General features: G+C 28.2%; 1 protein-coding gene across 2 annotated transcripts in view; it reads left to right on the top strand.

The window, feature by feature from the left end:
- The window catches only part of LOC100202166 (echinoderm microtubule-associated protein-like 1), a 63,447-nt gene that overhangs the window by 17,587 nt on the left and 19,983 nt on the right, over window positions 1-25,877 (top strand). The window contains exons 11-16 of one of the 2 annotated variants that reach the window (XM_065818394.1): window positions 10,618-10,725; window positions 11,580-11,687; window positions 12,381-12,515; window positions 12,700-12,966; window positions 18,262-18,393; window positions 21,840-21,974. In XM_065818394.1, coding sequence (XP_065674466.1) covers window positions 10,618-10,725; window positions 11,580-11,687; window positions 12,381-12,515; window positions 12,700-12,966; window positions 18,262-18,393; window positions 21,840-21,974 — 885 coding nt within the window. The remainder of the gene's footprint in view (window positions 1-10,617; window positions 10,726-11,579; window positions 11,688-12,380; window positions 12,516-12,699; window positions 12,967-18,261; window positions 18,394-21,839; window positions 21,975-25,877) is intronic. The other variant, XM_065818395.1, reaches the window with a different exon arrangement.

The raw sequence follows: 25,877 nt of genomic DNA, 5'->3' as shown, positions 1-25,877 counted from the left end.
TTCAGCATAGGTGTTCTCCTGTATTCCAGATCGTCCAACATCTTTTCTTATCTCCTTCATTATTCCTAACACTGCACAATTCGGAAGATCATGGTTATATTTAATTTCATGATTGTTTTACTTCTTATATGCCTTATAGGTGATCGGTCTCTGTATACTTTAACAGGAAGAGCTTTTCCTCCTGTTGCAAGTTTTATTTTCTTACTATCTCTCTGGCTGAGGGAGAGTAATTTTTGAAAAGAAACAAAGAAATTACCTTGAATCCCATCATAAATTGTAATTAGGCTTCAAATTTTATCAAAATATATTTTGATGCTCAAAAGATACAGCCACATAAAGTTTAGGACCCCCTCATTTTTTGAAGGTTTAAAATATTTAGAAAAATGGCCAAAAAATGAAAAAAGATGTGGTTTTCAATTCATTTTCAACAGTTTCTATTTCATGTCAACCTGCTCGAAAGAATGGTTTAAAAAAATCTGAAGTAAAAATAACTTCAACTTAAAACCTATGTAAAAGAGCAGTGTATATTTATAATATAACTATAAACTTTTCTTCTTGATAGTCTTTTGTGTAAGTTTCAAAAAAGTTTCAAAAAGAATCAGAAATATCTCATCTTCCAGACTAAAAAGTAAAGTGAAATGAAGTTAAAACCAGTTTTATAGAACTTTGAAAAATGATGTTGGAACCAGGTTTGTAAAACTTCAAAAAATGAAGTTCAAAACAGGTTTGTAAAACTTCAAAAAATAAAGTTCAAAACAGGTTTGTAGAACTTTAAAAAGTGAAGATTAAACTAAATTTGTAGAACTTCAAAAATTGAAATTATAAACCAGGTTTTTAAAGTGTAGTATTTCAAATATTTCAAAATACTAAAAACTTTTAAATTTACCTGTTGTCTTTTTTTTGTTATGGTATACTTTTTATATTATTTGAAATAAGTGACTTATTAAACTGATCATAATGGATCATATGGATTGGAGTAAAAATTGCCTAATAGCAAAAAAAAACACTAAAAGAATTCCATTGTGATAATCAATAAATTCAATGCAATACTTTTATGTGGTACATTTTAAATAGGCAAGGTTTATATTGTGGGGTGTAATAGAAATAGTAAAACACCCTCATTACTAGAGAGTGTTACACTATTTCTAATAACACTGTTAAGAATAGTTAAAATCTACTCTAAAGGCCTACAATAAGTTGTTACAATAAGTTGTTACAATAAGTTGTTACAATAAGTTGTTACAATAAGTTGTTACAATAAGTTGTTACATTAAGTTGTTACATTAAGTTGTTACAATAAGTTGTTACAATAAGTTGTTACATTAAGTTGTTACAATAAGTTGTTACAATAAGTTGTTACAATAAGTTGTTACAATAAGTTGTTACAATAAGTTGTTACAATAAGTTGTTACAATAAGTTGTTACAATAAGTTGTTACAATAAGTTGTTATATTAAGTTGTTACAATAACAATATGAGCAAAACTAAATTTTTTTATTGTATGAAAAATATAAAATTTTGGGCTGCCATTAAAATAATAAATCACCCTCGTATGAAAAATGTAGTATAATGGTATAAAATAGTAGTTACAGTTAAAACTAGTGTTGTTACTAAGCAACAACTTTAACTGTGTTTAAGTTTAAGTCAATTCTTTCTCTGACTAATGGTTACTTAAAGTAATATAGTATAATAACTTTAAAGTTACTTAAAGTAATATAATATAATAACTTTAATAAAAGTTATAACTAATGATAAAAACTGAAAAAAAAAGGTAAAAATAATTGTAAAATGTGTAACTATGACAGTAGTTATAAAAATAAACATAAAAATTGAAAAAATTATAACTATGAAGCTATTACTACAATAGTATCACTATCATTATAAATAATGTTAATATGGCATCTAAAACAAAGATAAATTAATGATAATAATAATAATAATAATAGCAATAAAGTTAAAAAAAGATATATAAGTATAAAATAAAAATAATAAAAGTTTGATTAATGCAGTAATATGATGAAGCATTAATAATAAAGGATAAAATTGATATTTATTAGATATATTCTCAAATAAAAATTTCTTAATTTAGTTTCAATTAAGAAGTAAGATGTTGGTAATAAAAGGGTATTTAGTTAAAACCTTTTTTTTTATAAATGGTATTAATTGGTTCCAGTGAGGAATAAATTGATATTTTATAGAAAGTTTATCACATTTGACAGTGTTGAAAAAGGAAGTTAACATTTTCAGTATTTTGAGTGTAATATTTATGTGTATCACTTGTTTTAATGAAAAAATTATTAAGTCAATTTTGTAGTTTATTTTAAAGAAAATCAAACACAAAGTGACAACTATAAGATCTTAAAATTTTAGAATTTTTAATTCTGAAAACCTATTTTGTATATTAGATCATAAAGGTGAAAATGTCATAATTCTTATGGAAGTATGTTGTAAACTGTTTATACGATTTAATAGAAAACTACCTTTTTGACCCCAAATAGTGCAACAATAGCTTAGACGGGAGGAGAACAAGGAACAGTAAATTAGTATTAGAATATGTTTGGAAGCATAGTGTCTTATAAATGACAACATACTATTGGCACGTGAGAGTTTTTTATTTAAATCAATTAGTTGATTGTACTAAAATAGGTTTTTTTCATTTTCATTTTATTTTCAAGAAATACCTCTAGATATTTTATATATTTAAATGGAAAAAGTCTTTTACAGTTAATTCTAATTTTTTTATTATCAGTCTTTTTTTGGAGGGTGAAAAATAATAAATTCAGTTTTATTGATATTTAGAGAAATACACCAAACCTATGTAAGTTGACACACCATATCCTTTGAAATTAAACACACCATATCTTTTATAAGTAGACACACCATATCCTTTATAAGTTGACACACCATATCCTTTGAAATTAAATACACATTATCTTTTATAAGTAGACACCATATCCTTCCAACAAGGCTGCAAGCAGCCACTAATTGAAGTTGGATGTTACTGAAATAGAAAAGATGAAGGTTGTAGAGGAAGATAATGATTGACAGATGACTTTAAGGATTGCAAATTATATGAATCAAGAAAACCAGATGAAGGAAGCGAATTCCGAAGAACTGATGTTCGAGGAAAAAAACTAGACGAATAAGCATTTATGGAGCACTTAGGAACAGTCACAGAAAAAGGATGGGACTTAATTAAATGACAAGTAACACAAGAATGAATTTTAGTAGATGGCACATGAGACGCTAGCTCTTTTGAGCAGTGCCCATTATAGTATTTGTAGGAAAGAGAAAGAGAAGCAACATTACTACATGTGATAATGGTTGGAGGTTGGCTACAAAAGCAGGTCCAACTATGTTTACAATACCTTTTTGCACCTTGTCTAAACGAGAAAGGGCATCGTTAGAAGATCCACCCCAGATATGGCAACAGTATTCCATACAAGGCCGGATTTGAGATTTATTGAGATAGAGAATAGAATCCGAAGTAAGAAAGTGACAAGCTCGATAAAGAAATGCAACCTTAGCAGATGCTAATTTTGCAACTGATTTGATATATGGTTTCCAAGAAAGATTGGAAGTAAGAGTTAATCCTAGAAGATTAAGAGTAGATGACTCATTGAGTACATCACCATTAATAAATATAGGAAGATCTAAATTATTGCGATAAACGATTGGCTGAAAAAAATTGAGTTTTATCTGTATTGAAGTTCACCAGCCACTGTAAGCCCATGCTGTAGCAGAAGTTAGATCCTTTTCAAGCTCAAATGCCCCCTCCAAACAATAAGAGAGTGTTGGTTTCTTATCATGACAAGAATAAATGGTAGTATCATCAGCAAACAATGCCACCTTAGATGTGAGAATATCTGGAAGATCGTTGATGTAAATTAAAAAGAGTATAAGGCCAAGATAGAACCTTAAGGAACCCCTGAAGTTACAGAATAAGAAGAAGAGTGCTGTCCATCGAGGACGACTTTTATGCTACAATTGGAAAGCAAGGATTCAATAATCTTAAAGATGTTGCCAGATTCGCCATAAGAAGAAAGCTTATGGAAAAGACCAGCATGCCAAACTTTATCAAAAGTTTTTGAAATGTCAAGAGCGATGGCCTTAACCTCTCCACCTTTATCTAATGCACGATAAAACCTATCAATTGTTACTGTTAGCGAATCAGCTGTAGAACGAGAAGATCAAAATCCATATTGATGGTCAGAAAGTAAGTTATCAGATTTAAAATGAGAAATTAAGTGTTTGTTAATTAAAAATTCAAAAACCTTGCTTATGATAGGAAGAAGACTAATGGGACGGTAGTTAGACGAATCAGATCGCTCTCCAGAATTTTTGAAGATAGGGATAACGGATGCCGCTTTCCAGCAAGCTGGAAAACAAGACTTTGATAAGCACTTGTTGAATAGTTTTGAGAGTATAGACGACAGCTCCGGAGAACACTTCTGCAAGACAATAACAGGTATGTTGTCTGGGCCACAAGCTGTAGAAGAGTCTAGGCAGGAAATCACTTTAGATACAGAAGCTGGAGTGATACAAATGTCAAGCAATGGATCAACCTGTTTGTTGGCAATATGAGGTCAAACGTAACTAGTGGAATCAAGAGTTAATATTGATGAAAAGTTTTTAGCAAACAATTCAGCTTTGTCTTTAGGTGAGGTGACAAAGTTTGAACCATACAAGAGAGGTGGAATTAAAGATTTGCCCTTATTATTAACACTATTAAAGGTTCTCCAGAAGTCACGAGAGCCTAATTTTTGAGATGAGATGCAAGATTTCATGACCTGAGAATAGCGGGCTTTGGTGTTAGACAAAACCTTTTTACAATGGTTTATAGCAGTAATAAACAGACTTTTGTTTTCTGGAGAATTGTTTTGCTGATAAATATGGAAGTAAGGGTTTCGATTGGCAATCGCAGCAGCACAGTGTGAGGAAAACCATGGAGGAGAGTGAGGCTTGACCTGGAATCGTCGAGAGGGAACAAAAGATTCCATGCCAGCCCGAATCCACGAAGTTATGCAAGATGCGCATTTTTTGTCAGGAAGACAAAAGATTTCTACCCAAGGGCCATCATGAAGAAAATCACGGAAAGAATGCCAGTCAGCTTTACTGTAGTTGTAAGAGGTACGATAATAGGGGGATTCAGGTGATGAAGAAGAATGAGATATTAGTTTTAGAGAGATCAAACTACAATCAGAAGCACCTAAGGGTGAATGTGGAGAAACTGAGCACTGACTAGGATCAGAAACAAGACATAAGTCGAGTAGAGAAGGTAAATGATTCAGGTTGTCAGGAAAGCGAGTTGGAAAGTTGACTATTTGAGTTAGGGATTGAGAAAGGCAAAAGTTGTGGGTTTTAATGCCTGCCGAATCACTAACACTAGAGCCGAGCCATTCAGAGTGGTGAGCATTAAAGTCACCGACAACAGCTATATTAGCTGATGGATAAAGAGAGAGGGCTTGGTCAATATGATCAGAAATAACATCAAAAAGAGTGCAGTCTTGAGATGAAGGAGAGCGATATAGAACAAATAGAAAGGCAGTAGAGTGAAGTGGTGCTAAACGAAAGCACATGAAAGAATAGTCTGTGGATTCAAATCTAGTTTCATGAAAAAAGGATGAATTTTTACGAGTGTGTGAAAAAAGGATGTGTGTGAAAAAAGGATGAATTTTTACCCAGGCCAAGCATGTGACTATTGGAGTCTTTACGAAGTAAAGGAAGATAATCATTAACACTAAGATCGCAAGATGAGACAGCTGAACTCAAATTAGTCTCACAAAGAGCAAGTAGGTCTGGTGAACTTTGCAAGAGATAAGACTCAACAGAAGAAAAGTTACTTCGAAGACCACGAATATTAGTGAATCATAGGTTTAGATAACTTGTTGATGATGATGGTTTTTTGTGTTTTATAGTTTTTGGTACTTTATTCATTTTAAAATTAGATTGAAGAACTTGACTCAAAGCATAGATAGTACTCAGAACATCGTTTAATAGCCCAAGTAATTGCCTCATTACTACTAATAAACCCTAAGCCATAACAAAGGACTCCAAATGTGGCCTCCGCAATGCACACCAAAAGTACAAACAGGGACACCATCCATGCGCAACATGGCACTGTTAATACTTTGATATTTTTCAGCTGTTGATGGAATCAGCCTCTCTGAGAGCTACCACAGAGTTTGGGAAACCTGACTACCAGCCGGCCTCAGAACCATAAAACTGAGTTTTAGAGCTGTACCCTCATAAGGAGATAATAAAATGAGTTGCCTAGTCATAAAAACAGAGACACAAGCAAAACCCATGCATTGAGTCAAGAAGATCCAGCATTCAACGTCCTAAATTGGAAACAATGTATTAAAAATACATCTGCGCCAGCCTAATAGATGAAGAAGGGGTGTGAAGCTGGTCAACAGATAGAATCTGTTTACCCCTCAAGTCTTTGCCTCCGAGGCCTTCTACAAGACATGGCGGATGCATTTAACATCTGCCCAAGATGAGTATTTTTATTGAGACACCATCTCTAGCCTTTACTCAACCAAGAGCCCCAAGGCAGGGGGTGTTTTAAGTCGGAGTTGGCATCTCCTAGCCTTTGCCTAAAAAGGCCTATCCTACAAGGCAGCAGGACATGAAGCAGATTGTACTGGGTTACAAGTTACTAGTAGCAGGATAACCTGACCTGACAACAAGTTGACACACCATTTTCTTTAAAATTAAACACACCATTTCCTTTGGAAGTTGACACACCATATCCTTTTTAAGTAGACACACCATATCCTTTGAAAGTAGACCCACTATATCCAGGCCTTGTGATGAAGTAGGAGTGATCGCTCTGCGCATGTGAAACATGCAAGTAAATGACTTTCCAGGAGCAACAAATAGTGCTCGCTAGTTTCGTTACAAGATTAAAAAGCCGCGCTTGTTTGAAGAACTTTGAGGGAGAAAATTATAAGTTGATTTTAAAGAAAATATTTTTAGTAAAATATTTTTGTTGAAGCCAAAATATGTTTAAACATTAGAGTTTGCATATTGTTAAATAAAGAAGTTATACTTGTAATATAGTACGCCACACATAATTAGTGGTGTACATTAATTTTAATTTATGTGGCATAAGCTCAAATTAAAAATGCTTTGTTTTATTTGAAAGGTTGAAACTTTTTTCCAGTGAGCAAATCCAGGTTTCGAGTTTTTATAAAATCCTGACCTGAATATATAATAAGTGCTTGAATATCGAATTCATTTTTAATAGTGTATAAGTTATAACAAATTTTGCTATAATATATTAAAAATAATTATGTAATATAATAAACCTATTCGCAAAATAAATCGCGAAACCTGATTTGCTCAACCTGATTTGAAACGGATTTGCTCACTGGAAAAAAGTTTCAACCTATTTGAAAGCTAAATTCAGCATGTTTTTTTTTAAAATTCCAGTTGAACTTTATCATATTATCCGTTTAATTGTACCTGATTAAGTCCAACTCGCCAACTCCTACAGTTTTTAAGGGTCCATTTGACAAAAAAATTTGCTTAATTAGAACTTTTACTTTGAATTGCATAAATGTCCATGTAATAAAATATCAAAACTTGCAACACTTTAATGAAAATTCCAAAATTGTAAATCTAGCATAGTATTTATAAATATATCTCATAAATAAATATCTAGCATAAATAATTTATCAAACTAAAACTTCATCACTAATATCTTCGAATCGGTTAAACTTATAATAAAGTCTATTTATTAAAAAGTTGAAGCTAAACGAAACTAAAAATTAAAAAAAAAAGTTTCGATAAACAATATGTATAACAAATATATTTGTTATTTGTTATATAACTTTGAATTGAAACTTTTGAAAGCGTGCTGAGAAACAACAAAAGAAAAAATGTAATACCTTTACTTTTAACAAAGGAAAAAATATAACATCACTGTTATTACAAATGTATTTCTCAAAATATACGTCAGTATATATGTTATTTATATTTTATTTGTGTAAGTATATATATATACTTAAACTAATATATATTATGTTATTATCAGTCTATTATATATTTATTAAGTATATAATTAATTATACAACAAATTATTCACTTGATTATAATTAAATCATTCAGTTTAAATGAGAACGCAGTTTTCTGTTAAGACAATGAATGGAAAGTTATGAAGTCATTATGGCTATCAGATAGAATGGAATGTTTACTATTTTAAAAACGTTTTGTCCCAATAAGAAAATTAAAATTAAAAATTTAAAACTTGATTGAATTTTGAAAAATGAAAAGTTTTAATCCACAAGATTTTGTAAGAACGTAAGATTCTTTTGCGTTATTGTCTTAATTTTTCACACATCTTTTGTTAATAAAAGAAATATTCTTAATCTTTTTATTTTTATTTTTAACTATTATTTATTTTAAATAAAATTTAAAATGTTTCTGTTGTCTGCAATTGTTTAAAAACATTTCATAATGTCCGCAATCGAGCATGTTAATTCAACTTCGATAGGAATTAATTATGTTATGTTATGTTATTTTGTCAACTTTTAGTAAATGGCAAGATTTTATTGTTTTTATTAAATATTAAAGCTGCAGTAACATTTTTTCCAGTAGATAGACAAATGCATTAACTAAAAAACCAAAGCTTTTTTGTCTGATTTCCCAGACTTCACATGAAAAAAATTCAAACAAAAAATTGTCCACCCTTTCCCTTATACTCATTGGTACGCTTTTGAGTGACCCCCTCCTTATACTTGCATACATAATTTATGAATGGCTCCATTGCAACCAATTCCCAACTCTGAATATCACTCTCAAAGACTTCATGCCAAGTGCGCATAATCGCACTCGTTGATAACATTTTTCAGTATTACGAGCGCGAAATATTGCGCTGGGCAATTTTTTTCATCATGTGCACTGATATCCATATCAGAAAAAACCTAAAAATAAATTTATTTTTTTGAGATTTAATACTTTTCTGTTAAATTTAATGAAAACATTCTCTCAATGAAAAGATTTTTAGATACTAGTTCATCATGCTATTGTGATGAACATCATGGTATTGTGATGAGCATCATGGTATTGTGATGAACATCATGGTATTGTGATTAAGGTTTGTCATAAAACAGTTCTTGATAAAATTTTAAACTGTTAATAATTCTTGACATGTAATTTAAAAATTTGAAGCCTGCGACTTACTACTAAAAGTAATAAATAGATAAATCTTTTTGACAAACCTCCCTTTTTGCATTCTATGCACATGTTGATTGATGTAGATTTATATAGTGTATAGTGAATATATTATATAAATGTGCATAGTATATAGTCTATATACCATATAAATGTATATAGTTTTTAGTCAATATATTATATAAGTGTATATAATATATAGTTATTAATTGAAGTTTTTTTGTTTTTTTTTGTTTTGATGTTAATTCATCTCCATAAGGCTGAGAGACCACTACAGTTGAGGAGGTAATTTAATTGTTGAAACACAAACCTTGGCGAACAAGACCACTGCGCAGAAAAACAAATTTTATGTATTTATACTGTATAAATCTAAATTAATAATAAATCTTATTTATAAATTATATATTAAATTAGAGTATGTTTTTGAGAATATAAATAAAAGTTATAATTAAATATGAAATGCAATATTGTATTCAGAGCTTATAGGTTTTACAAAAGTTTCAAATCTTATATAAGCTAAGTGTTGAAATTAAACTTTTAAATATATCTATGTGTGTGTGCATATAATATATATATATATATATATATATATATATATATATATATATATATATATATATATATATATATATATATATATATATATATTCACTCTAGCATATTTATGTAAGCATTTGCTCACTTTTTTTGCTAATCTAAATCAATACGGCTTTTTTAGAAAAAAACAAAGATTATTGAATGAAATGATTGCTGCCCCATGCCAAACCCTCAGTTGATGTCTCAGCTCTCCACTGCAAGTCAGGCTATTTGTCAGTGGACGTATGTACTCAGGCCCCCGCCAGCAGGCTATTTCAGTATGACATCACACTGCTCCCCTAAATCCGCAGTATAAGATATATATATATATATATATATATATATATATATATATATATATATATATATATATATATATATATATATATTTATATATATATATATATATATATATATATATATATATATATATATGTATATATATATATATGTGTGTGTATATATCTATATATATATATATATTTATATATATATATATGTGTATATATGTATATATATATATATATATATATATATATATATATATATATATATATATATATATATATATATATATATATATATATATATATTGTACACCCAGATCAAGGGTGCCACTAGTCAAAAAGTATCAAACTGAGAAAATCAGGGTTGAAGTTTAAAATGTTTAATGTTTTTTCCAACTAAGAGTGCCATTTGTATCTGTCATTTTGTAAACATTCGTTTTAGACTTGGTATTTTGTCACCATGTACAACACATAACATACTATCAAATGACATTCATAACTCAATATTCATAATTTTTGACTTGTGGCACCCTTGATCTGGGTGTACGATATATATATATAAACTTATTTTTTAGGGAGTGATTTACATTTGGAACTCTGTAAAGTTGAATACTGTTTTTAAAATTCATACAAAAAACAAAGTTTATACAATGAGATTTCTCAAACCTGAGAATCCTTTTAATGTAAGTCAGTATAATTTATGCCAGCTATAATTGTGCAGTATATAATTTTAAAAAAATTTAATAATATAACTAATAAATTGTATTTTTATGTATTTATATTATAAATATTACACTATGTAAGAGTTTTATAAAATTGACTTACCACAATTGCAATGATTGAATAAATCACAGTTGCAATGACTGACTATATTACAATTGCAATGATTGACTATATTACAATTGTAATTATTGACTATATCTTAGTTATAATGATTGATGTTTTCAAAATTTAAAAAAAATTAAATATGCATTCATTTGTGACTGTGCTATTGTTAAATATTGATGGTTTATCTTTTAAATTTTGTAACATAATAAACATATTTATTTATAACTATTTTATATATATATATATATGTATATATATATATATATATATATATATATATATATATATATATATATATATATATATATATACACCCACACACACATATATCAACACTCGGAATTAGGAATTAGGAAAATTGAGGGTTAATGAACTGTTAGGGTTCGGCAAAAAAAATTTGTCACCATAAAGCATAGAAACAAGGATGGCGATTTTTAGCAGAATGCCGACCCTAATTCTAAGGGTTGATATATATATATATATATATATATGTATATATATATATATATATATATATATATATATATATATATATATATATATATATATATATATATATATATATATATAGTATATATATATATGTATAAATATATATATATATATATATATATATATATATATATATATATATATATATATATATATATATATATATATATATATATATATATATATATATATATATATATATATATATATACATTAGTCATCTGAAGTAAACTACATTGCTACAATTCAAGAAAATGATCACAATAAGCAACTACTTATATACAATGTTTCAAATGAAGAGATTATCTATCATATGGAACTTAAAGTTTGTTTTTATTAAAATAGTAAAATTCTTCAACAAAAGTATTCTTATTTATATTTTTGGTTTAATACAAGTTAGGAGAGGTCAGCAAAGTGTACACAAGTGCATAAAAGTGTTTTTTGCTTTTTTAAATTTTTGTAACTTTGCATTTGTGTTTACATTCAAGTTCAATTTGTGAGTTCAATTTCTACATAATAATGTAGAAATTGAACTCACAAATGCAAATAATGTATTAAATAGTCATAACAGTAAATGAGAGGTGTTCGATTATTTCTTTTTTCTTTTTGGATTTAATAAAGTTTATTAAATATCATCACCCCCACCCCATCCCCCAGAAAAAAAAACCCGAAAGTTTGAAAACATCAATGCATATTGTAATGTAAACACATAGAGTGCGTATTTTTTTTAAAATTGTAAACTGACAAAAAAAAATGTCAACTTATAGAATGTGTAATTTTTATAAAAGTTTCCACTTTCTATTTAAAAAATTATTTTTTAAATTTGATCAAAAAAATGTTTTTTCAAAAATATTTTATTTTAAATGCTTTAATATTTTCACATTTAAGAAAAATTAAAAGACTAAGAAGTTTTATCAATTAATGCTCATGCACTTGATGCTCAAATTTGTACACCTCTCTGCAAATAAGATATTCTTAATTCCAAAGGTTTTCTCTTATAAATTTTTTTGTTAAATAGATTTCTGGTGACGTTTTTATTGCTTCATCTCCTATAAATTCATCATTTGTTACATTCGGTAGTAGAACACATATGGCATTCTTCACTAAAGTTTCTGGGGAAAATTCTTGGTGTATGAATGTTGTTCATTGTAATGTAAAAAATACCTTTATCAATAATTATTTGTAAAAAATTTTCAAATACAAAATTTGAATATTTTTTTTTAATATTTGGTTTTACTTGTTTATTATTTACATATTTAAACTTTAAATTTATAAAATAAAGAAGAAAAATGTTTAAATTTATAAAGAACATTTAAAAAGTATATATATTTATAAAGGAAGTTGCAGATGAAAACTATCTAACTGCTGGAACATACAGAGATAATGGAGACTTTTTAGTTGGTGATTGTAATGGTAATATCTATGAATCAAAAGCCAGTTCAAGGTTTAATGGCCAGTTTAGAATCAATCATTTAATTAAAAATGCACATTGTGGTCCTATTTCTTCACTGGTTTCAGCAAAACAAGCATTTATTACTGGATCCTGCAAAGATTTACAGATAAAATTGTGGGATAAAAACCTAATTCAAGTTTGTCTTTCAAAAGTAAACTTTTTTTAGTTAATTAGTTTTTTTATTATTCTATAGTTTTAAAATAAAATAAAATAGCTTTGAATGACCTACTTTAATGTTTGAAGACTAATGCATTAAGTCTATGAACATTTTAAGAAATTTATTTAAGGTGTAAAAATTTAAATTTTTGATTTGTTTTATATTAGTAGTTTTCTGTACATTCAAAATTCTGAAAACTTTTGCAATATTTCTTTAAAGTGCTTCTATAAAAAAGAATTTTGTATATTTGCTATTATAGTTTTATTTATATTGTATTATATTTCTAATGTTATATTTAACATAACGGTAAAAAAAAAAAAAAAAGAAAAGGAGAAAAGAGGAAATAAGAACTTAAAAATATAAAATGTAAAATAAAAACTTATTTTAAATTTATTGAAAATTTTTTTAAATTTGTTAACCTTTTTTTAAATTGATCAAAAAAAATTTTTGAATTTAATTTATTGAAATTAGTTTAACTAAAATATTGTTATTCTAATATATCTAATTATAGACCAATATCACTCATATGCCTTTGTTATCGTGCAATAGAAAGAACTCGGATATTATTAAATACTTAACTCTCCATAACTTAATAGCCAATAATCAACATGGTTTCCACAAGAAATGCTGTACATGCACTTTTAGAATCTGTTAATGATTGGAGTATTGCACTAGACAAAAATCTAACAACAGATGTTGTATATATTGACTTTCAAAAGACATTCGATTCTGTATCTCATCCTAAATTATTAGCCAAACTTGCTCTATTTAACATAAGAGGTAATTTTAAAAATTGGATTGCTGCATTTCTTAACAATAGGAGTCAACAAGTTAAGGTTGAAATTTCATTATCAAACTTCACTCACATTGTTAGTGGAGTTCCTCAGGGTAGCTTGTTAGACCTAACATTATTTTTACTATATACTAATGATATAACCGCTATTGTTAACAATCTTGATTGCTCTTTAAAGCTTTATGCTGATGACATCAAGTTATACAGTTCATTTTGTTCGTATTGCATTTTGCAATATGGACCATAGCTATCACTTAGTTAATGCTCTTGATAAAGTTGTACTTTGGTCCAAAATATGGCAACTACCTATTTCTATCAGTAAGAGTTTTGTTCATAGGATTGCGCCTGCTTCATCGAGAAAATTAACTTTAACTATAAGTTAATGAATTTTCAGGAGATCATATTTTAGCACGGTCTTCTATTCCAAAAGTTCTTGGTGTGACTCTGGATTCTCAACTGAACTATAAAAAGCATATTTCAAATGTTGTACATGCAGCTAATACCAGACCATACCTTATTTAAAATGCTTCAAGACTCACAATCTTAGTATCTTAGTAAAAGTCTTTAATACATATATTAAGCCTATATTAGAATATTGCTCCCCATTTTGGTTGCCATATCATGTTGAACTAATAAAGGTAGTTGAGAACGTGCAAAAATGTTTCGCAAAAAAAATCCTGCACTTAAGCAATTTAACCTACAATAACTGACTTCAGTTGCTTGATTTGAAGACGCTTGAGATAAGGTGAGTAAAACATGATTTATTGACTTGCTTCAAAATTCCGCATAACTTGGTCTTAATTGATAAATCTATGTTCTTTTTTATGGACAACGAAGACAACACGCGTGGACATAATATATAAAATGCACAAACAACAATGTCAACTAGATATTCACAAATTTAGTTTCTCTTATCGAGTTGTTAACATTTGGAATCAGTTGCCTTTTGATGTTGTTAATGCCGATAATATCAACATCTTTAAGAGTAAAATTATTTAATCAATTTTGAAATGTCGGCGTTGACTGCATATCTTATTGTTTAGTAGTATATTAATTATTTATTCAATGTTGTAAGCTGTTACATATTTTATTTTGGGACATGCTGTTAGTGTCCATCATTATGGACCTGTGTGTCCTTTAGAACATGTATTATTTGTTCTAATAAATACAATCTAATCTATTTAAATAAATTAAAAACTCAATTTTTAAATATTGGTAAATCATGTCTTCAAAATATGAATCTTAACTAACAAAGCTGCTGGGTGAAGAAACAAGTTGAGTGGGGTGCTACCAGGGATTTAGTGGGATTTGAAGTCTGTATCTTTCGCTTAGTAAGTGGTGACACTATACCATTACCAAAATTTATGCATTAAAAAAATTAACAAGTAGAAATTAAAGAAACAAAATTTGATTGAAAAAGTAGTAAGTTAATTGATAAATAATTACTTTCGTTTTATGTTTTAATAATTAAAAGGGAAAAATTTTTGACTTTATTATAGCATCCTTTTACTTTATAACCCATTTTTCTTGGACTCAATAAGTTTCATGAATACTGACTTCAAAGTACTTTGAATGACCTTTTTAATGGTAAATTCTGGTAGGTTTATAATTTTTCTGTTTATCCAAGTCAATATGGTCTCAATTGGATTTAAATCTAGTGATTAAGTACACTAAGATAATCTTGGTAAATAAGCATTCATTGTTCATATTTTTGGTGCATGGACATTCAGTGGTTCCTATACTTGGTGCATGATTATTAATGGTACATATTTCTCACTTTTCAATCTATTGACAAAAGTTACTTAGGATTTTTATTGAACATTTAAAATTTTTAAACTTGTAAAATTTTTTAAATAAAGTTAGTTTGGTTTAAAGTTTTTTATTTTTATTTAAAGTTGATATTCTTTAAGAATATCAAGCTTTGAACATCGAGCACTCTTTTTTTGAACACATAATATTATATAGATAAGTAAGTGAGCAGTTCATTACTTCAGGTCTTTCATAGTTTTAGGTGTTAAAAAAAAACAAATATAATATAAGCAATTCTATTATATAAACAGCTCTGTTATGCAATTCATATTTTTAGACTTAAATTTTTTTTTTTAGTTTAAATTGGATCAATTATAGTTACAAGTTTAAAAATAAAAATGTTATATCTTTAAAATTGTTAAATATATATATCACACACACACACACACACACACACACACACACACACACACACACACACACACACACACACACACACACACACACACACACACACACACACACACACACACACACACACACTTTTAATGAGAAAATATGAATGAAAGTATATACAAATATCTAAAAAGAATGTATCTTCAAATTATATTATGTTAAAACTTATTAAAACATCAATATCAAGTTTTACAGTTTTACTTTCACTTAAAAATTAGCAGCAACATCTCTTTAATTTTGGCAACATTTGTTTCAGTTTTAAAAAATCTTTTGTTTGTTTAATACTTTTAATACTAAAATTTTTCTTAGACAATACGTTTTTGTGGTTAGTCACAACAGGTCTGAGTGGTTAGCTCACAGAGTTTCTGAAGCAAAACACTGTAGCTTAAATCCTATCACTGTAATCCTACCTTCCTTTTTTTTCATTTTTAATTCATTTTGATTTTTCTAAAAAACAAAATAAAACACTTTTGAAGCTTTATAAATATTATATACATTTTTACAATATATGTAAAGATATTATACACTATAACAAATAAATGGCTGAGAATTTTTAAAGAAGATTAAAATTTCTAAAAACATCAAAACACCAGGAGAAATTTGTTGTTTATTTGTCTTGATAGAGATTATTATGTTATTAATGGGCTTAGGTAATTATTTTTTTGCTATAAATATATACGGCTAGATTGAAAAAATTGAAAAAGGCAGATTAGAATCATTGCAAAATGTCACTAATGACAGCACATTAAACCACTGATCTATTGATTGTAATGAAAAGCAAATCATTTTATAAACTCTTATGCCGATTGCAATTAATCAAAGTTTTTCAAGCAGGTTCCCTATACAGACGCTGCTTTATTGCATAACATCTATTATAACCTACTATAACAATATTGCAATAATAACTTTATTGCATATCTTATATAATATAATATAACAGTAAACAAATATGTTATATGCAAATGTAAAAAATCCACTAATATAACGTTTTATAAAGGATCATGTGTAATAATACTTTTCTAATAATTACTTTTTTGCTTAAATTGTTTTGTTTTGAATTTTTATTTTTACATTATTGTATTTAAAAAAATGACAAGATTGAAAAAATACGAAAGATATTGTCTCATCCAAGGAAAATTTAAAACTTTGATTTTAGATTTGCCCCTCTCTTGATAATTTCTTATTGCTAAAATTATGTCATCTTAGTTCTGCCATTTATATAGGGTTATGTAAAAATGTCTGTAAATGCAAATGTCTTCAGCATATGTTGCGTTTGCATGCGACATATGGAACAATCGTGCATAATATCTATAATATATATCTATAACATATAAGAAAACTTTAAAATTTTATTTTAACAATTAGAAGTCTTTTTTGCTATATATATATACATATATATATATATATATATATATATATATATATATATATATATATATATATATATATATATATATATATATATATATATATATATATATATATATATATATATATATAAATAAATAAATAAATATATATATATATATATATATATATATATATATATATATATATATATATATATATATATGTATATATATATATATATTTTTTTTTTTGCTATAAATATATAAGCAAGGTTAAAAAAATTTTTGAAATTTATTACGCTAAGGAAAGGTCTTGAAACCCCCCGAAACAACACTGATGACAGCGCACTAAACCACTGAGCTATCAATGATTTGCGTTTAAGAGAAAAACAAGCTTAATTATAAAATCTCTTATAAGCTCTCCGTATGCGAAAAAGGTGGGCATGGTAATTTTTTTTGCTCTTAAAGACATTATTTAGAATCAATTATTTTACTAAAAAATATTGAAGTAAATAAGGAATAAGTATAGAGATGATTGGTGTGGAATAGATAAGTATAAATAAGTATAAATGGTCCATTTGGTAAAGACCTGTATTTTACTGGTCCAGAAAGCTAGGATATATAAGGAAAAAGAATAGAAAAAGTCAATGTGGAATAAACTTACTAAGACCCATATTTTTACCGGGCCGGTCAGCTAGTATATATATAATATCATAACAATATATAAATATAGTATTGTTTATAATAACATTATTATACATAATAACATATATAATAATGCCACAAATAATATATTAAACAAAATAACATTAAGTTAAATCGTATTATATGTAAAAACGAGTGTTAATAATTTCTAGAATAAAAATTATTAAACTTTAATTATTTATTTTAAAGTAAAGTTTAATTGTTTAAGTTATTTATTTTAAAATAAAGTTTCTTTAGATGGCTGAATCATGTGTTGGTTGTTTAACCTTTTGTTTGGTGGAAAACCTTTTGTATGTTGCAACAGTGAATAATTCAATTATTAGTTTGGCTATTGATATCCCATCACCTAAAATAAATAACTTGTGTGAGGTATACAAAAGCTTATAAAATATTGTTAAACTTTAAAAATTTAATTAATTTAAATGTTTTAATTTTATTTATTTAAAAAATTTAAGTATTAGTAGTATTAGTGTTCGTAATTGCTGTAACTGGTGTGATCCAGTGAGTGTTGTATTAACACACTATGACAGACAATTTGCTTGATTGCTTCTCATCCAGCAATCAAAACTTGCTCTTAACTGATTGTGCGTTAACCAACTCACTTGGCAAGCTATTCTATAAATTGGCTGATCTATTAAATAAAAGGTTTTGGTTGGGCATGCTTGCTTAGTGATTTTTTTGACATATTTAAAGCAGTGACCTTTTGTTTGAGTTGGTTGAAAATTAATTTTTTTGATTGTTTCTAAATTGTTGAAAAATTTGCGATTGTTTCTAAATTGCTGAAATTGTTAAAGAATTTAAAAAGTTGAATCATGTCTCCTTTTTGATAGAGAAGACATAATGCAACTTTTAATTAGTTTACATAATTTTTTGTACATTAAAAGTCATTTTGGCGTAAAAAACTTAGGTTCTTTTTCTTTCCTCAGGTTTAGTTTAAAATATAAGCATCATTTAGTTCATAGGAATCTAGTAAATTGACTTCATTGCCTTTCTGTTCATCACCGTCTGGTCTGTTTTTTCTATACAGATGGTAATCTTCAATGTTTACCAATGAATCACTTTTAAACTGTCTCAGTCGCAGAAATTATATTTGATTTGTATTGTTCAATTACTACTTTGAATTCATTTAATTTTTTATTGGGAGAAGTAGCATTTAGGTATAAACATGACAGCTTTTTAATTTGATTGCCACCTGACCCTGAATTATGTAAAAATTTAATGATCTGATTTTTTTTTTTTTTTTTTATTTGAATTAGATCAAAAAAAATCTTGTTTCCCTGGATACTATAACAAAAGAGATCATAGTCTGTTTTTGCTTTGATTTGATTCATTTGCTTCATTTTGCTTTGATTTGATTCTTTGCTTTGATTCATTTTATTTCTTTCAATCTTGTGGTTAAAGTCTTGAAGTCTCTGAGCTTCAGTCAAAGTCAAGCTTCAGTCTTCACTCTTCTGTTGCAAAGAATATTCTCAGCTAGTTCAACAAGAATTTGACCTGGTTTATTAGTTTTAGACCTCAGATATCTAAAAAATTTTAGTATCACATTCTCTTAATTTATAAGCTTAAAAAACAAAGGCGGCGGGGGGAGGGGGGTTTAGAGCTCATAGTTTACTTTTTTTAGATTTTGTGTGGTTTAACCATTTTTTATTAATTAACTTTTTATGCTGATTTCAAATTACTTAATACCTTTTTTCATTAAAAATATTATCTTTCTTAAGAAAATTATTTATTTTTCATTTTAACAAAACTTAATAAAGTTTTGTTAAAGTAGAAAGGAGGTGTGTCCCTTCTATGGTGCTTTGTGATAAGACCCTTAGTTCTTCTTTGGAAAAAAAAAAAGTCATCGTAAGTGATTGTCGATTGTTGTAAGGACTTTACAAGTAGAAACTTTAAATTATAGCTTATTCTTCTGTAGACATAAGTTTGTGTTTTTTTTTATTTTTATTAACAAATATGATTTTAAATAGAGTGGATCTTCGCTGCAATGATCTACTGTATCTCTAAAATAAACATCTCATTTTTCAATTGCTTTTGGCATTTAAAAGATCTTTCTTTTTTTCAGTCTATTCATTTGATTCACAAGTAAATGGGCTGCCTTTTAATTTTAAACAAGCTAAGAATTTCTCTTGTACACCTACTGTAAAGCTAACTTTTTGCTACTCTCTCTTAGTTGTTTCTGTCACTGGTTTCAACTTTATTTTATATTTTTAAATATTTTACCAACCTGAATCTTGATTTCATAATGGTTTGGATATTTAAGTATATTACTACAAGGAATTTTTGTAATTAACGATATTTCCGATGCTGATTGCAGTTAATGCTCATGCTTAAGCTCAATGTTATTTGTAATTATTTCATCAACTGCAAAAACTTGATTAAAAATGTAATACATCAGTTATTCCATCATTGTATCTTTTTCCAAACCGATAATACTTTCTTATTTTCTTTTATTAATTATTAAAAAATATAGCTAAATTTTGCAAAAGTACATTTGCAAGAATGATACAATCATCCAATTTTTTTGATGCGTACATACAAACTGCTTCTACAACTACTAAGCAGTCAATCTTATATAATAAAAATTTATAAAAGATAATTTGTTGTTGACTTCATTACAGACAAGTATAAAAACAACCCTTAGTAAAGGCAACTTTGTATGATAAAATTTGTCAACTACTGGGAGATTTTTAAAGAAGTTTATAAATTTTGGTTTACTTCTTTACTAGTTTATAATTTATTTATTTACTAGTTTGTTACTTCTTGTTGCAATGTTATTCATTTTAATTGGTATCTAAATTTAGTTTACAAAATTAATAGCAAAGTAAATCAAAAGCAAATTTTTACACAAAGTAAGACTTATTTTTGTTTAAACGCAACTTTTATTCAAATAAATTCAAATTTATCTAATCAAAATTTAAATTGCATAAATTTTTACATAAAGTTACCCTGTTTAAAAATAAAAGATTAGTCATGGCTTGAATCAGCTACTATATTTATTTCTTATTTTACTTTTTATTTTATCTTTTTCAAGTTACTCAAGAAAATACAAAAAATGCAAAGTTTAATTAAATATAAATAAGGATGTAACTATAACAGAAAGAAATATAAAGTATGTAAAGTAAAATATTTTTGATATCATACTAAGATAAGCCATCTGCAGAGGTTTCTTTAGTACATACATTGACTGATGACAGGTATCTATCTACAACTAGATATAAAGGACTTTTAGAAAGAAAAAAATTTTTAAAAACCTTTTTTTAAAAACAAGGTTAAAGTTGGCATTTTAAAACTTGAAGCTTGTAAAATATATTAGGACAGTGCCTTTAAGTGTGTGTTATGTATGTATGTATGTATGTATGTATGTATGTATGTATGTATGTATGTATGTATGTATGTATGTATGTATGTATGTATGTACATATACATATATACATATAAACATACAAACATACATACATACATACATACATACCTACATACATACATACATACATACATACATACATACATACATACATACATACATACATACATACATACATACATACATACATACATACATACATACATACATACATACATACATACATATCATACATACATACATACATACATACATACATACATACATACATACATACATACATACATACATACATACATACATACATACATACATACATACATACATACATACATATATATATATGTATATATATATATATATATATATATATATATATATATATATATATATATATATATATATATATATAATTGTCAAATTGATAAAGATCATTAGAAAACCCATTTAGGGTCATGCAGATGAAATAGTTGGCATCTGCCCACATACATCTTATGGTGAGATCTGCTATTCGCTCTCTTCTGATGGATCTTTAAACATGTATAATGTAGAAAACAAAGTTCTTGTTTGGTCTTACTCATTAAAGGTATGGTTCCATTTTATAAAGATTGTGTATATGATAAAATAATTTTTAGTTTTAAAATAAATATTCAATTATAGTGCCAAATCATCTGTGTTACCATTAAGATAATGTTAACTAAGATTTTATTGTATATAGCAGGGGTTGGCAGCTCGCGAGCCACCTGCACCTTTTTTGTTCAATGTAAGTGGCTCTTCATTCTGTCCAAATTATAAATGCTTTTGTTTTATTGAAACATAAAAACTTAATAAAGCATTTTATCAAAAAAAAAATTAATTAATTTGATAAGTAACGGTTTGAAATGTAATAAAATTATATTAAAATAAAGTATGTAGTTGTTAATATGATGCTGTTGTTAATAGGCACTTCATTCAATATACAAGCTTAGTTCCACAAAAGTGCGTGCAAATTTTGCGTGAATAAAATTTGAACGCAACTATGTCAACATTGTATTTAAAATGTTTAAATTAATGAATGTGAAGCATTATCAAAGTAAAAATATGTTTAAACATAAAATACAATCTGTGTCGAAACTCTTTTGTTAGATTAGAAATAGAAGTTAATCTATTATATTAGACTTTGCCATGGCTACAAAAAAAAAAACAGAAAAATTCAAGATGAAAATCACAATTTTAAACTCGAATGGACAGAAATGTATGCATACCAAGTACCATCATGTTTAATCTGTAATGAAATGTTATCGAATAATAAAAATTCAAATCTTGGATGTAACTTTTAAACGAAACACTGTACTTTTGCTAAAAAATAGTCATCTAGTGACAACAAAAATGCCAAAATATTAGAATTTCAATGAAATACATAAAATTCATCCTTAACATTCAATAAACAGATACAGTCTTCAAATTGTCTTACTGCAGCTAGCATTTCTGTTTCTTGAGAAATAATGAAGCGTGGAAAACCTTTTACAGATGGAGATTGTGAAAAGACCAGTTTTTTAAACATGTTTGAATACTTGTTTTGTGATTTTGAAGATAAAGAGGAAAAAATTAACAAAATCAAGGAAATACCACTGTCTGCAAAAAAGTTTTTTTGTTTTTTTTAAACATCCTCGCTTCATACAAGGCTGCAAACAAACACTATTAGAGTTGGAAATTACTGAAAAAGAAAAGATGAAGTTTGTAGAGCAAGATAATGATTGACAGACGGCTTAAAAGATTATATGAATCAGGAAAGCAAGATAAAGGAAGGGAATTCTAAAGAGCTGATATTCGAGAAAAAAACTAGACAAATAAGAGTTTTTGGAGCACTTAGGAACAGTCACAGAAAAAAGATGAGACTTAATTGAATGACGAGTAACACGAGGATGAGTTTTAGTAGATGGCACAAGAGACACTAGCTCTTTAGAGCAGTGCTTATTATAGTATTTGTAGAAAAGAGAAAGATAAGCAACTTTATGATGATGTAATAATGGTTGGAGGTTGGCTGCAAGAGCAGGTCCAACTATGTTTACAATGCGTTTTTGCACCTTGTCTAAAAGAGAAAGGGCATCACTAGAAGATCCGCCCCAGATATGGCTACAGTATTCTATACATAGACGGATTTGAGATTTATAGAGATAGAGAATAGAATCCTGAGTAAGAAAGTGGTGAGCAAAATAAAGAGATGCAACCTTAGCAAATGCTAGTTTTGTAATGGATTTGATATACGGTTTCCAAGAAAGATTGGAAGTAAGATTTAATCCTAGAAGATGAAGTGTTGATGACTCATCGAGTACATTACTGTTCATAAATAAAGGAAGATCTAAATTATTACAATAGAGATTGGCTGAAAAATATTGGGTTTTATCTGAATTAAAGTTCACCAGCCACTGTGAGCCCCATGCTGTAGCAGAAATGAGATCCTTTTCAAACTCCAACGCCCACTCCAAGCGATCAGAGAGTGTTGGCTTCTTATCATGACAAGAATAAATGGTAGTTTCATCAGCAAACAACGTCACCTTAGATGTGAGAATTTCTGGAAGGCCATTGATGTAAATTAAAAAGATGATAGGACCAAGGATAGAACCTTGAGAAAACCCTGAAGTTACAGGACATGAAGATGAGCGTTGTCCATAGACAATATATTTTCGATGATCAGAAAGTAAGTTATTAGATTCAAGATGAGAGATTAAGTGTTTATTAATTAAAGACTCAAAAACCTTGCTAATGATAGAAAGAAGACTAATGGGACGGTTGTTAGACGAGTCAGATTGCTCTCCAGAATTTTTGAAAATAGGGATAACAGAGGCTGCTTTCCAGCATACCAGAAAACAAGACTTCAATGAAGCACTTGTTAAGTAGTTTTGAAAGTATAGACAACAGCCCCAAAGAACACTTCTGCAAGGCTAAAACAGGTATGTTGTCTGGACCACAAGCTGTAGAATAGTCTAAGCAGGAAATCACTTTAGATACAGAAGCTGGAGTGATATGAATATCAAAGCAATAGATCAATCTGTTTGACGGCTATATCAGTTAGAATGCAAATAGTGGAATCAAGAGATGATATTGATGAAAAGTTCTTAACAAACAATTCAGCTTTGTCTTTAGGTGAGGTGACAAAGTCTGTACCATATAAAAGAGGCGGAATAACAGATTTGCCCTTATTATTGATACTGTTAAAGAATCTCCAGAAGTCATGAGAGCCTAATTTTTGTGATGAAATACAAGATATCATGACCTGAAAATAGTGGGCTTTGGCATTAGACAAAACCTTTTTACAATGGTTTCTAGCATTAGTAAACAGACATCTGTTTTCTGGAGAACTGCTTTGCTGATAGATATGAAAGTAACGGTTTCGATTGGCAATTGAAACAGCACAATGTGAGTAAAACCAAGGAGAAGAGTGAGGCTTGACCCAGAATTGTTGAGAGGGAATAAAAGATTCCATGCAAGCCTAAATCCACGAAGTTATGTAAGAAGCACATTGGTCAGCAGGAAGACAAAAGATTTCTACCAAAGGGGCATCACGAAGAAAATCATGGAAAGTGTCCCAGTCAGTTTTAAGGATCAGAAACAAGACATGGGTTGAGTTGAGAAAATAAATGGTTTGAGTTGTCTGGAAAGCGAGTTGGAAAGTTGACTGTTTGAGTTAAAGATTGAGAAAGGTAAAAGTTTAGGGCCTTAACGCCAGCAGAGTCACTTACACTAGAACCAAGTCATTCAGTGTGATGAGCATTAAAGTCACCAACAACAACTATATTGGCTGATGTATAAAGAGAGAGGGTTTGGTCAATTTGATCAGAAATTGACCTTGAAAAAGAGTGCAGTCTTGAGATGAAGGAGAGCGATATAGAACAAAGAGAAAGGTGATAGAGTGAAGTGGTGCTAAACGAAAGCACATATAATAATAGTTAGTGGATTTAAACCTAATTTCCAGACAAAAGGGTGAATTCTTACGAATGTAAATGCCCAGGCCAAGTATGTGACTACTCGAGTCTTTACGAATTAAAGGAAGAAAAACCATCAACGCTAAGATCACAAGATGAGAAAGCCAAATTTAAATTTATAATAAACTTTTTAAGAGATTAGACTCAACAGAAAAAAAGAACCATAAATATTAGTGAATGATAGGTTTAGAGAAGTTGGTGATGACGCTTTTTTGTGTTTGATAGTCTTTGGTACTTTAGTCATTTTAAATTTTTTAAATAACTTGACTCAAAGCATAGATAGTACTCAGTATGCTCCTTAATGGTCTGAGCAATTGCCTCATTACTATTAATAAACCCTAAGCCGTAACACAGGGCTCAAAATGTGGCCTTGATAATGCATACCAAAAGTACAAACAGAGACATTATCGATGCGCAACATGGCACTGTTAATACTCTGATATTTTTCAGCTGTTGATGGAATCAGCCTCTCTGAGAGCTACCACAGAGCTCGGGAAACCTGACTACCAGCTGGCCTCAGAACC

The sequence above is a fragment of the Hydra vulgaris genome, chromosome 14 (genome assembly GCF_038396675.1).
Source record: "Hydra vulgaris chromosome 14, alternate assembly HydraT2T_AEP".
NCBI classification, from domain to species: domain Eukaryota; kingdom Metazoa; phylum Cnidaria; class Hydrozoa; order Anthoathecata; family Hydridae; genus Hydra; species Hydra vulgaris.
Note: the sequence above shows the minus strand (reverse complement) of the source record. Positions and strands in the feature narration are given on the sequence as shown.